This window comes from Panthera onca, chromosome D3 (genome assembly GCF_046562875.1).
Source record: "Panthera onca isolate mPanOnc1 chromosome D3, mPanOnc1 haplotype 2, whole genome shotgun sequence".
NCBI lineage: Eukaryota > Metazoa > Chordata > Mammalia > Carnivora > Felidae > Panthera > Panthera onca.
The window spans coordinates 45,514,869-45,528,294 of NC_138350.1; the positions used below are offsets into that span (position 1 = coordinate 45,514,869).

The 13,426-nt window shown below is 42.1% G+C and overlaps 1 protein-coding gene across 2 annotated transcripts in view; it reads left to right on the forward strand.

The window, feature by feature from the left end:
* The window catches only part of LAMA3 (laminin subunit alpha 3), a 272,108-nt gene that overhangs the window by 68,095 nt on the left and 190,587 nt on the right, over nt 1–13,426 (forward strand). For both annotated transcript variants that reach the window (XM_078435375.2, XM_078435376.2), the window contains exons 3-6: nt 5,648–5,765; nt 6,698–6,816; nt 8,314–8,484; nt 11,019–11,110. In XM_078435375.2, the coding sequence (XP_078291501.2) occupies nt 5,648–5,765; nt 6,698–6,816; nt 8,314–8,484; nt 11,019–11,110 (500 nt within the window). The remainder of the gene's footprint in view (nt 1–5,647; nt 5,766–6,697; nt 6,817–8,313; nt 8,485–11,018; nt 11,111–13,426) is intronic.

Sequence of the window (13,426 nt, forward strand, 5' to 3'; positions counted from 1 at the left end):
GTGGACCCTTCTGTGACAGAAAGGACGTGGACTCTTCTTAATGCCAATGTCAGGAAAGACAAAAACCATGGGGGGACTGCTCTAGGTTATCGGACACAAAAGACTTAATAGGTACATGATGCATGTAATCCTGGATTGGAATCCAATGGGTATTGTTAGGAGAATCAGGGAAATTTGAATATGGACAGTGTGTTAGATAATGTTTTTGTACAAATGGTAAAAATTTCTTAGACATCAAAATATTGAGAGTGTGTAGAAAAGTCCATGTTCTTGGGATATACCTGCTGAAATAGAGGTGAAGCATAATGATGTCTGAAACTTACTTGCAAAGATTCAAACACAGAGTGTGTGTATGTGTGTGCGTGTGTGTGTGTGTGCATGTGCACGTGCAGAAAGAGCATACGTGAGAGAGAGCACAAGTATGGCAAAATGTTAACGTTTTGTGCATCTGATGAAAAACATATTGATGTCCATTGTACCATTCTTTGAGCTTTCCTGGAGGGTTGAAAATCATGCAAAATAAAAAGTTGAAAAGTGAATTAGAAATTTTACTCCACTTTGTGGAGCAATATGCTTATCAAATCCTAAAGCTGTTAGAGCAGACTAATTTCATATCACAAACTTAAGACTTTTGGTGGAGGGTGTGCTATCTAGTTGAGCGAGAAGCTAATTCCAGATATGACTTTAGATACATTTGCATAGCATTTTGCAATTTCGCGTGTCCCATTTATGAATTTCATTTCAATTCAACAACATTTATTAAGCACCTATTCTGAGGCTACAGGAGTGATTAAGACACAAATGTGGGAACAACAGATGAAAGTGAATATATGCCACAGAGCATGATAGGTGCTCTTTTAGATGAGAACATAAACTTTGTATGACATGGATGTTATTGCTTCTTATTTACTTGACAAATATTTTTTATGATCATTTTATGTTACTATTTTATGGGCAAGGACATAAAATCTCAGAGTGGTTCAGGGAGGTGCTTAGAGTCACGTGCCCAGAGGGTGGCAAGGCAAAGGATTCAGTGCAGGGGGTTGGTTCTCCTGCACCCTTAGCAGTCCACCGAGCTTGGGCACTAGCTAGAACACTTGGGGGTTCACCTCTGCCTCCTGAACTTGGAGGCAGCTACACAACTTTAATATCCATCCGTCCATGCATCTATCCACAGTATTTATTGAACATGTACTACGTGGCCATCTGGGAAGGCCCTGAAATCATGGGCTGTAGTGAGCTGGAATCTCAGAGGCTTCAGACTGGTGAGCATTGGCAGAGAAGCAAAGGTCAGATGATGCCATCTTGTCTCACCTGCTCACTTTAGAGACATTTGAAGTCAAAGTGCCTCACACTCTACCTATTATTATTACCTGCTTTTTTTTTTTTAATTTTTTTAACGTTTATTCATTTTTGAGAGACAGAGAGAGAGCATGAGCGGGGAAGGGGCAGAGAGAGGGAGACAGAGAATCTGAAGCAGGCTCCAGGCTCTCAGCTGTCAGCACAGAGCCCAACGCGGGGCTCAAACTCATGAACTGCAAGATCATGACCTGAGCTGAAGTCAGACGCTCAACCGACTGAGCCACCCAGGCGCCCCTATTACCTGCTTCTTGAAACATTATTTAAAAGACTACTTTGTATCTCCAACTGATTGATCATGAAGTTCAAGGCCTCTGCAGCTCATTCCAAAATCACATGGAGAAAAGACTACAGCTCAGTTCTTCCTGGTCATTTCTTCCTCCTTATCTTTGACTCCCAAATATTATTTCTCTGAATTGCACAGCTCTGCCCCTGCTTTTCTGCTTCTAGAGCTTTCATAGTCTGGCACTTCCTAGCCTCATGAAGGGCCCTTGTTTACGTCTGTGAATCTCATAAGTCACTCATGAATGCTTTGAAGAATTGTGAGTGATCAAGGAACAAGCATAAGTAACTAATAATGGGAGTTTAACAGAAGGAGCCCTTTATTTATTTATTTATTTATTTATTTATTTATTTATTTTTAATGTTTATTTTTGAGAGAGAGAGAGACAGTGTGAGCAGGGTAGGAACAGAGAGAGAGGGCGACACAGAATCTGAGGCAGGCTCCAGGCTCTGAGCTGTCAGCACAGAGCCTGATGTGGAGCTCGAACTCACAAGCTGTGAGATCATGACCTGAGCTGAAGTTGGACGCTTAACCAACTGAGCCACCCAGACACCCCTGGAAGGAGCCATTTAAAAGGCACGTGATTTTAAATCATCAAGTAAAAAAAAAAAAAAAATAAATTCATACCTGTTGGCTTGACTTGAATAAACCGAACTGCAAACCCACTTTGGGGACCACTCACTTTGCCTTGCAGTGACATTTTGAATCTCAGAGGACATTTGCTGCAGAGCTGGAGTTCTCAGCGAGAATTGACTGCAGGTTACACAGCGGTGGTGGTGATAGAGAAACCATAGGGTCTGGTCATGCAGATGGGGTCAGAAGAAACAAAGTGCACCCTAGCAACAGTCGGGGCACTTAAACATGCGTTGAGGAACCTCAGAAACCAGTTCCTAAGATGAAAATGGAAGGGATGTCCCATCCCATGGGCACTGGAAGACGAGTTGGTAGGATCAGTAGGCTTATTAAATTAGACCAGGTGGCAGGCTTCCAAAGGTTGGCAGGTGGTGGGGGGAAGCACACTGAGGCATGTCTGCACTGGCTCCTAGATTTGGAATTTTTAACTGCTGTGCTTGCTTCAGAGGGAGCACAATCCAGGTCAAATCCAATCCAATGAAATCCAAATCAGAAAGAGGGAGAACAATCCAGAAAGAAAGGAGACATTACCTTGGAACAGGATGAAGTGAAACAAAAAGAGTATCCCTTCTGAGCCACTGAGACTGTTTTATTTATTTGAGGTTTTCAGTAGCAGAAAGTGCAGCTTTGGAAAAACCAATGCACTCAAATAATCCTCGAGATGTATTATAACATAGCTCCCCATCTCCAGGCTCCCTATAATGGAATCTTAGGGTGATTGGCAATAATGGTATTTGGAAGTTTTCTGATAATTTACTCCCTCTAGGATGAAACAGGTCAACTATTAAGTACCTCTTAGATTCTATGGCTTAGCTAATGATCAGTGAGTAGAATACACATAGGCTCAGGATTTTAGGCCTAGAATACTTGGACATGTTACTTAACTTCTTAAGAGAGAATGTTTGTGAGGTGTCTCACGTAGTACCTGGAACATAGTAACTGTTAGATCATAAACTATTAAGTAAATATGTTGTTCTTTGCGGTGTGTGTGTGCTATGATTGTGGAATTTTGAGGGAAGAGGTTAAGAATGCTTTGAATGATTCCTGTATCCAAAAATGTTTCCTTTATATCCTATCTTACTCATATCTAAAGGCGGTCTTACTTTGATGTGGCCTAAGAGATATGCAAATAGTTTTCAGGGAAATACATTTGTAGTAATTTTCCAAACTTGGAGTTTTGGGATTTCCTCTGAATTTCTTCACTATGTAATAATGGTATGTGTCTTTTGGAAATTATTTCTATCTTTAGAATAGATTATGGTTTTCAGAATACCTTACAATTCCTAATCAGTTTTTCTCCATGAGGTTGGATCATTTATTTCCAAGGATCAGTAAATAATCTGAGAACATTAATCTGAGCCAGTGAAGCGGCTTTTTTTCAAGATCAAAGAACAAGTGTTTGACTGGGACAGAACTGGCTGAATTTAGGGTTTTCAGTCATTGGTGTGACAATTCTTCCTTCTGCAGAGAATAAGCCAAGGGGCTTCTTAGGGCAAAGGGTAATCTCTGTGACCAAGAGCAGTGGTTCTCACAGTGTGGCTTGGAACCCTTTGAGGTCCCCAAGACCTTTCAGGAGGTCCACAAGCTTTGAGATCCTCCCCTTTCCTATAACAGATCTATGTGAAGCCAGATTTTCTTTAAATACTTCAATCAAAACAATACAGAAGCAGTGTGAGAATCCAAATGTCTTCTATTAATGCACACATTTAAAGAGGCTTTAAAAATGTAAAGTGAAGCCACTACTCTCTGTACAGTTTTTAAGTTTTGGAAAAGGTAGTAATTTTTTTTTTTTATAAAAATATGGTGTTTATGTTAACATGTAGTGGGTTTATTATTATTTTAAGTGAATTGGTAATAGATTTTTCAATTTGCTTTTATATTTAATATGGGTACATTACCAAGAGATATAACCCATATAAACAAAAGCTTTTAGAGGTTCTCAATAACTGTAAGAAGTGTGCATGGGTCCTGAGACTGAAATTTGAAAACCATTGTCCCAAAGATTTTGGCTTCTAGTACCAGGTTTGGAGCATTTACAACTAGCTGCTAGTTCTAAGAGTTTTTTTTTTTAAGATTTATTTTTGAGAGAGAGAAAGAGAGAGAGAGAGGGAGGGAGGCAGAGTACTAGTGGGGGAGGGGCAGAGAGAGGGAGACACAGAATCTGAAGCAGGCTTCAGGCTCTGAGCTGTCAGCACAGAGCCCGATGTGGGGCTCGAACTCATGAGCCTTCGAGCCGTGAGATCATGACCTGAGCTGAAGTCAGCTGCTCAACCAACCGAACCACCCAGGCACCCCTAGACTTTTTAATTTTTTAAAATATGTGACTCTTACCATATCATTGTATGTAAAAAAATATAAAGAGGAAACCCCCTTATTTTGTCCCTAAGAAATGAAAGGATCTCACAAAGTCTGAGTACTGCCTCTTTCTCTAACTAGACACACTCATTGTTCAAATTGCTCTATTGGGCTAGTTAATAAGGTGGGGGAATCCTCTTCTGAGAGTCACTGTTGGCTCTGTTACTTGGGGTCAGGGAGTGCGGGGGGGTGGAGAGCATGGGGGGGTAGAGATAATCCTTGTTCCTTGACATGTTAACATATTTAACACCTGTGTTTATTGTCGTATCAGGCTCTTTGGGAAATACATAGACTTTCAGGGTTCAAAATCCAAGCCATATAAGTTTTCAGGGAAGGGTAAGAGTAGATTTGCAAGAATGCCTGAGGTCCATTGTGGGAGGCATGTTGGGATTCATCAGGGGGACGGCAAAGAAAGGACCAAAGTCTCCCCGTGTCTCTTCCATACTTATGCATGGTTCTGGCCATGGGCAAAAGAGTAATGAGGATGAACGAGAAAATCAAAAAGAGGGAGAACAATCCAGAAAAAAGGAGACAGTGGAGATGATGCAGGGGAAGGAGGTACTATTACTCTACCAAAGAGTTGCTTTGCTCTCAGTTCTGCAGCTGTGAGCTCTCCAAGACCTGGGACCAGGGGCCGTGGCACTCCTGGGAGACACTCTGGGCTGTACTGTTGGTTCTTGGTCCTGGGAGAGCTTAGCACAAGATGGTTGTTTGCTTGATATAAGATTTTTCGAAGATAAAGGCTTTAAGATACTGTGTAGCCTTGTTAAAAATCAAGGATGAAATGAATAAGGTGTGACAAAGATTCGTGTATAGATCTGGTGGAGAAAGAAAAATGATGATTTGGTTTTGAACACCATAAGCTTGAGAGTCTGCACTGAGACAGAGTTGCCCTGTAGGCAGTTATAAATAGGATCTGGATCTTGGGAGAGGGGTGGCTTGATGTGTTTCCTTGGATCAGCATCACATAGAGATGGTCAAGGTTGTATAATAACTGTATCTCCTTTGCTTTATCAGCTTTTCCATGTGGCCTATATTATAATCAAATTTGCAAATTCTCCTCGCCCTGATCTTTGGGTCTTGGAAAGATCTGTAGACTTTGGAAGCACCTACTCACCTTGGCAATACTTTGCTCGTAAGTAACCTTGCTTATGAGTATGTTATGAGGTACTTTAATTATTTGCAACAGATCAACACTGGATTTAACTAGAAAATTAGTCTCTCAGTTTGGCTAATTAGGGACGGGTCAATTTTAACTTTCTGGTTTACTCTCAGAACATTCTTGTTACTCAAGCACGCATGCATTAATTCCAAGGATACACATGCGGAACTGAGGTTGAAATGCCTCTTATGATAAACCTTTTACCACTGTTTAGGAAGAAGCAGTGTACCTGTAACTGGGCCATAGCTCCAGTCCTTTTCCTTTTATGTAGAATTAGGGACTAAGTTTCATCTTCATGGATCCTGCATCTCACATTATTTACCTTGACCCTGTTATCTTCAACTAATGAAGAGTGTCAGTGTCTCTGAACCCTATGATGAATTGAGGCGGATAGAAATTTTGCTTACAAAGTCACTGGGCTTTCCATGAATGCTCCTTAGAGGGTAAACTTGCCTAATGAGGAGTGAGGAGTTAGAACCACATCTCCACACATTTCTGTTGGAAGTAAGTGGCCTGACATGGCTTGGTATTTTCTTTCATGAATTAAAAACTTTAAGTTTTGTCTAAAAACCTTAAATATTTCTCTGTTCTTTCCTTCTGATGGATTTTCTTAAGAAAATGTAAGATTTCTTTACTTTTTTTCTTATTTTTAAAAATGTTTATTTATTTTGAGAGCGAGAGAGAGGAAGAGAGAGAGAATCTCAAGCAGGCTCCATGCTGTCAGTACAGAGCCTGACATGGGGCTTGATCCCACGAACCATGAGATCATGACCTGAACCAAAATCAAGAGTCAGAGGCTCCACCAACCCAGCCACCTAGACGCCCTGGATACATAAGATTTCTTAAGAGATTTACAATAATATCATAATATTTTATTTTATAGTGTTAAAATCTTTTATTCCTAGACTCTAAAGTAGATTGTTTGGAACAATTTGGGCAGAATGCAAATATGGCTATCAGCCAAGATGATGATGTACTTTGTACTACTGAATATTCCCGGATTGTACCTTTGGAAAATGGTGAGGTAAGTCGATACGGGAGGATGGGAGAGATAAGACTCAGAAATGAACATGAGGATATAAAAGTTTCCATAACTGTGAAACTTGCACTTTCAATATCTAACATAGATCACGACGGAAACCAGAACTTAGAACTAACTAGTAAAGAATTCACACTGCAGACTCCCAGAATGAGTTGGGTTGGAAATTCCTTTTTTTTTTTTTTTAATTGAGGTATAATTGACATTGGAAGTTCTATTTGAGGTCTCAAATTCTTTGGAAGTCAGGACTCTGGATTCAAGGCTCACAGGTCTTGAACTGTCTTTTCTGGTGCAATGTTGAAAAAGTGGTTGCTGGTGATTGAGGTGAAGACCCCTCCCACTGCTTCACAAATAAATATCCCCTGTAAGAGTAAGGAGATGAAGAGTAGGTGATAGCATGAATCCCTGGTCCTTCTGGGCAGGGTGAGAATCATCCATAAGGGAGAAAAGAATTGCTGTCCCTTTGGAGTTGCATTTGGTCCTAGTGAAGCCAGCTAGGCCATTGTTATGGGAGATGGGAAAATAGAATGGCGAAAATTGGAGAAGAATTCCCTGGAAAGTGAGGCCGTCATGAGCATGAAATGAGTTTTCAAATGAACTTTTTGTTTTTAAGTTTATTTATTTTGAGAGAGAGGGAGAGAGGGCGCACGTGCGTGGATGCAAGCACATGCTTGCGAGCGGGGGAAGGGCAGAGAGAGAGGGAGAGAGAATCCCAAGCAGGCTCTGCATGGTCATCCGTTATCGTGAAGCCTGATGCGGGGCTAGATCTCACAAACCAGGAGATCATGACCTGAGCTGAAATCAAGAGTAGGATGCTTAGCCAACTGAACCACCCAGGTACCCCTCAAATGAGCTTCTTTAAGGATGGCAGTCTCCCTGTTTTAGGTGGAGAGATCTTTCTTGAGCAACTCTATCCAGTATCTTCCAATGGCTGATGAGTGGTTCCTGTCTCTTATTGTTGGCACTTGGACTTCATCACTTCAGGCTTTAAAACCAAACCTGGGTTTTGTATAGATCTTTTTGTCCTTTCCACAGTCAACTCTATATCCAGAGACTTCCTGTCTTCAACCTCATTTAGGTTTTTAGGTAACTTGAGCTTTGTTTCTTCAATGCAACCAAAAGTTGTTTTCTTATATTTATAGATTTTAAGATTTATAGATTTATAGATTATATTTATATTTTCAACATTTCATAGTATTACAACCCCATAACTACACTGATAGAACAAAGGGTTTGAAAACGAAATGGTAACAATTTTTGAGAGCCCAGGTTTTAAGGAGAGATAGCCAGAATTTGGAACTGGAAGTGGGAAGGAAAGACAAAACTAGCAATGATATTTTTAGACGTAAACAAGACCCAAGACCACCTACAAACTCTAATGGCTCAAAGAAACCAAACTAAAAAAAAAAATGTTATTTTTAGTTACTTGTGGCTGTATTTTCATGAAAGGACTTTTTTCCCTTCTGTGTGTGACTATTTTAGATTGTGGTGTCCTTGATAAATGGCCGGCCAGGTGCAAAAAATTTTACTTTCTCTCACACCCTGAGGGAGTTCACAAAGGCTACAAACATCCGCCTGTGTTTTCTCCGAACCAACACCCTTCTTGGACACCTCATTTCCAAAGCACAGAGAGATCCAACCGTCACTCGGCGGGTGAGTAGTGTTTCTAAGTGCCTACAGAACAGTTTCTGTTACCTTTTTTTTTTTTTTTTTGCTTATCAAATTAACTGCCTTTCAAGTAATCTTTACAGCCAGTAATGGTGTCGGCATAGGAGTTGTTCTTGTATGAAATACTAGATGTAACTTTGAAGTTTAGTTGTTGAAGAAAAATCATTCTATTCGAAGAGGACGAAGTCAAAGATGACAGCCCCTCTCGTGTTAGCCTGCTATTCTGACAAATAATCCCCAAGTCTCAGGGGCATAACAAAATAAAGGTTAATTTTTTGTTCATGTCACAGTCCAGTGTGGGCAGCAGGTGGAATCGACTCCACGCAGTCATTCGGGGAAGCACACTCTTTTTATCTAGAGGTACAGGCATCCTGTAGGATCTCAGAGTCCACCTTTAGATCCCCTGCACCTGGTCAGCAGATGAGGAAAGAGAGCGCATAGAGAAGACCCACCTGCTCCTGACCACACTGGTGACCTCCGTTGGCAGGAATTGGCGGTGTAGCCAACCCCCCCCCCTCCCCCGCCATGTGCGGGAGGCTGGGTAATGTAATCCAGCCACAGTGGAGGAGACGGGTATTGTGAGCACTAGTGATGTCTACTGCATTGGGTAGACATCTGTTACTCTCAGTGTCAGGATGGTACCCCTGCGTCCTGGGCAGAGAGGGAGCCAGCAGAATAAATATCTTGAACTCACTCTTCTCCCACCCTCTGATCTCCTGCTGGTGCCTCCCACTGGCCAAACCCAACAGGAAGCCAGTGGGCAAGAGATCCTTGCTGTAGCCCATAAAGTTCAGCCCCAGAGCAGAAGGCAGAAAGAAAAAGGTGGTCCTGGAGAGTGGACCTGGAAGGGTGAATGGAAGATGTACAGTGTATCTTACTGAGTTTGGCTTCTTGTGTAGGTAATATCAGAGAGCTGGAAGAGGAAGGCAGAGAGATGAGTAGGTTTTGCTACAGTTTTGATCATTTTCTAGAAAGAGAGGTCATCTTGGGTGTAGGTGGCTTGCCTGCTGCATTTGTGCCCCCTTAGCTCTCTCTGAGCCGCTGTAGGTGGGGGCTACACTGGATCCCAGGATGAAGGGGAGAGCTGGGCTTTTGGGTAGACTGTAGCCAGACTGGGTTTACAGTCCCCAGATATTTTGGAACCTTGATACAAATGCACCTCACCATCTTTTCCCTTTAATCGTCTTTTTGGAGGTTGCAAGATCCGTTACTCATAGGTACGTGTATTTTTTACTTAGGTGAACATAGTCGTCTCTGTGAAGGAACTTTTTATGGGGCTCATCTCACATATAATCTGGACACCCCTCATGCCAATCTAGTTTGCCTCTTGAAGTGGAGGAACAGAATAGACCAGAACATCACACTCTCTCCTGTGTGCTGCTGCGGTGAAGTCTGACTGAGGGCTTCTCTCCCTTGCTGCTTGCTGCCCTTAACACATGGGTAGAGAGAAACTTCTATGATGATCAGCATGAGAGCTCTTAGTGTTAACCTGTCCTAGAAAGCCCTTTAATACTGAATTTATCCATGTTAATAACAGGGATTGTTAATATCTTCAGACTTAGTAAGACTTAGTAAGATACTTCAACAGGTGTTAGTGTGGAAATCAGAACAGAACCCTTCCATGGAGTGAATAGAGTGCTGTAAGGTGACTGATGGGCACAGCAGCAACACAAAGATACAAAAGTCCTCTCGTCCTTGTGAATTCAAAGACTTCCTCGCTGACAGCGAGGTCTTCTCACTGGCAGCACGGCCTCATGAGAAAGATTATTCTACACCCCACAGATTCCTCGCTGGGGCCTGTGTGGCTTCTGCTGAGTCTGAGAAGGAAAGGAGCTGGTAGATTGTGCCACCTGTCGTTGCTGGCAGGGAGGTCTCCAGCATACCGGAGGCGTGCCTGGCTGCTGACATGGTCTCCCAGATCTGTGGCCTGGTCTAGGGGCTGATCCCCAGGGGAGTCTGAAGCTTGCTCTGTCTGGCCCTTTGGAGCTTGAACGCTGCCTTCATTCTTACTAACCCTGAGCTAGCCAGGCATTCACAGCTGCTGGTGGCCCGGCCAGCCTCGACACTGTATCTGCTCCATCGCTGTCAATATTCTTTCCTTTCCCCAAGCCGGCATGTAGTAGGTGCAACATTTTTGATATTATAAATTTATTTTTGGTAAATAAATGTGTTGGATTTATGAAACCCAGACTGACATAAAAAAGTGACCTGGGACTCACTTAATCCTTTTCCAAAAAGCTATCATAGGGCATGCTTACTTTCCAAGGCAATTTCTCTCTATGCATTTAAAGCCTTGGACTTTTAAAGGTGCACAAATTCAGCAATATGCTAGGACATTTGATTGAGGAGTGTGTTTATTTTGTAAGAAAAGTTACATCCAAATGCGGCTCCCTTTTGAGTTAAGGTAGGCTCAAGAATACAGGATGAAAGGGAAGAAGGTCAATACAGGTGTGAGTTACAGATGAGGAAAGTTTGTTGCTGCTTAGTAAAACGGGTCGCTGCTGTCTTCTGTTATATAGTATTATTACAGCATAAAGGACATCAGCATTGGCGGGCGGTGTGTTTGCAATGGCCATGCAGAAGAGTGCAATGCAAACAATCCTGAAAAACTGTAAGTACATTGTACACATTTTTTTTTAGCCTTGTGAATGTCTCATTGTTTCAGTAGATGCTTGCGTCTCATTAAATATTTCTAAGTCCTTGCCCTCCATAGGAATGTTTCACTGTCAACAAATAAATGGTGTGTGTATTTCTCCCCTCCTCTGGTCCTGTACTTGCTTGCACGTGCCCCAGCCAGCCCGTGGCAGACATGGCTAATCGATCACAGTGCCTTGGATGATCTGGGATGCGGGCCCCCATACCCAGGTGGTGCCCCAGGCATCCGTGAATAATTGATTAGAGTTAGCAAAAGAAATTAAACTTGTTTGTCATCCCTGGTCTAATGAGATCAGGGGATGTACGTTTTTAAATCCTTGTTTTTTTTCTTTTCTTTTCATTGTGGTAAAACACACAGAATATAACATTTACTGTCTTAACTGTGCAATCTCCAGAACTCACTTTTATCTTGCAACACTGAAGCTTTATACCTATTAAACAACAGCTCCGGGTTCCTTCCTCCCCTAGCCCCTGGCAACCCCCATTCCCTTTTCTGTGTTATGAACTTGATGACTCTAGGTACTTCATATAAGTGGAATCACACAGTATTTGTCTTTTTGCAACTGGTTTCTTTCACTTAGAGTAATGTCCTCAAGGTTCATTCATGTTGTAACGTGTATCAGAATTTCCTTCCTTTTAAAGGATGAATAATATTTCATTGTGTATATACCATATTTAGCTTGTCCATTCATCTGTTGATGGACATTTAGGTTACTTCCACCTTTTGGTTATAGTGAAGGATGCTGCTATGAACATGGGTGCACCCATTTTGTTTTTAATTGAGACCTATTTTACATACAATAAGATGCCTGGATATTAACTATTAAGTGTTCAGCAACTGGATACACTCATGTTATCAATACAAGAGGGATGCTTTTGTGGCTGGAAATGATTGGATGCTAGATATAGTAATAATTTTCTCTCAATGTTTTGTTTAGAATCTACAATTCCCCATGAGCAGCATTTACCAGAGACGTTTTAGTTTTAATCAGATTGAGGTTTGTACAACATCAGGCTTCATGTTCAGGGACAGGTGCCAGCTACCATCTTGGGTGGTAGGGAGCCCTGTTCCTGACCAGCAGCAACCCCTAATGTTGTCAGCCCTCCTTCGGGGATGACACAACAACGTGAATCCATCAACTCACCAGCCTTTAACTGGCAAGCACTTGTTTATTAATGATTAATCCATTGCCACATGTAGCCTCCTGGAGGGTATGACCCTGAGACACTAGAAGTCAGAGAAGTCCCGAGTTGGAGAGAGAGGGGAGAAAAGAGGTCGGTCTAATGTCCTGGGGCCTGAGACAAAATGGCCTCCCTCCATGTGGGAGAGGAGTTGAAGTCATCGAAGAAAGTCTGAGCTTCCTGCCTGGAAGTGCTGCCAAGCGTGTTGACCTTGGCAGACGTGGAGGGGTTCCGTACTGGGTGGCACAGAGTAAGAAATCAAGGTGAGTAGAGAAACTGTCTCCCCTTGCCTCACGTTACGCCAGCACAACAGCCTAGCCTCCCCCTGCCTGCTGGTTTGCTTCTGCCCGACAGGTTATCCATGTAAATGCTGAGGAAATCCACATCCATGGGTAGGAAAAAATCTTACAACCTATTTAAGGGGATGTAATGATGTAATGGAGGGAGCAAAGGTCTGGACAACCAGCAAAGTTAGTTGCTAATCAAGTAGAACCCGTGAAAAGACAGAAGAAGGCTTGAATTAAGCGTGTATACCATGCTGACCTTGGTATATGGAAATGCGGGTGGATCACCAATTTAATTCTGAGCTTCCTAGCAGCCAACTCAAAAGGGGAAACCTGCCTAATTTCTTATTTCACTACGATGATAACCTAAAAAGTGATCAGTTGTTTAGGAGAAGAATGTTGACACTAGAATCAGATGAGACATTTCTCTGGGAGGGGGGTGGGGTGATCGTCATGAAGAGAATTCTCTGGTCAACATTTTCAATAACATCCTTCTATCAGATGCAAGGATGAGTTTTCTATATCAGCCATCAGCCTAGGCTGAGAAAGAATCAGAAGAAGCAATTTTTTGTGGGTTTCAATATGATTCAGACTAGTACCCATTCTTTTTTTCTCCTTCTGCGAGAGTAGAAAAAAATGTTTATCTTCCAATGAGAGTATTTGGAATATACGTTCTTCAAGCAATCTTCCCTTAAATTCTTTCAGTTCAGCTTGAGCAAATACTTTATTGGCAGTGAGCTGAAATTGTCTACTAAAAGTCCATTTGTATTGCAGCACTGATCCAAGTGCGGTCAGTGAAATCTGTG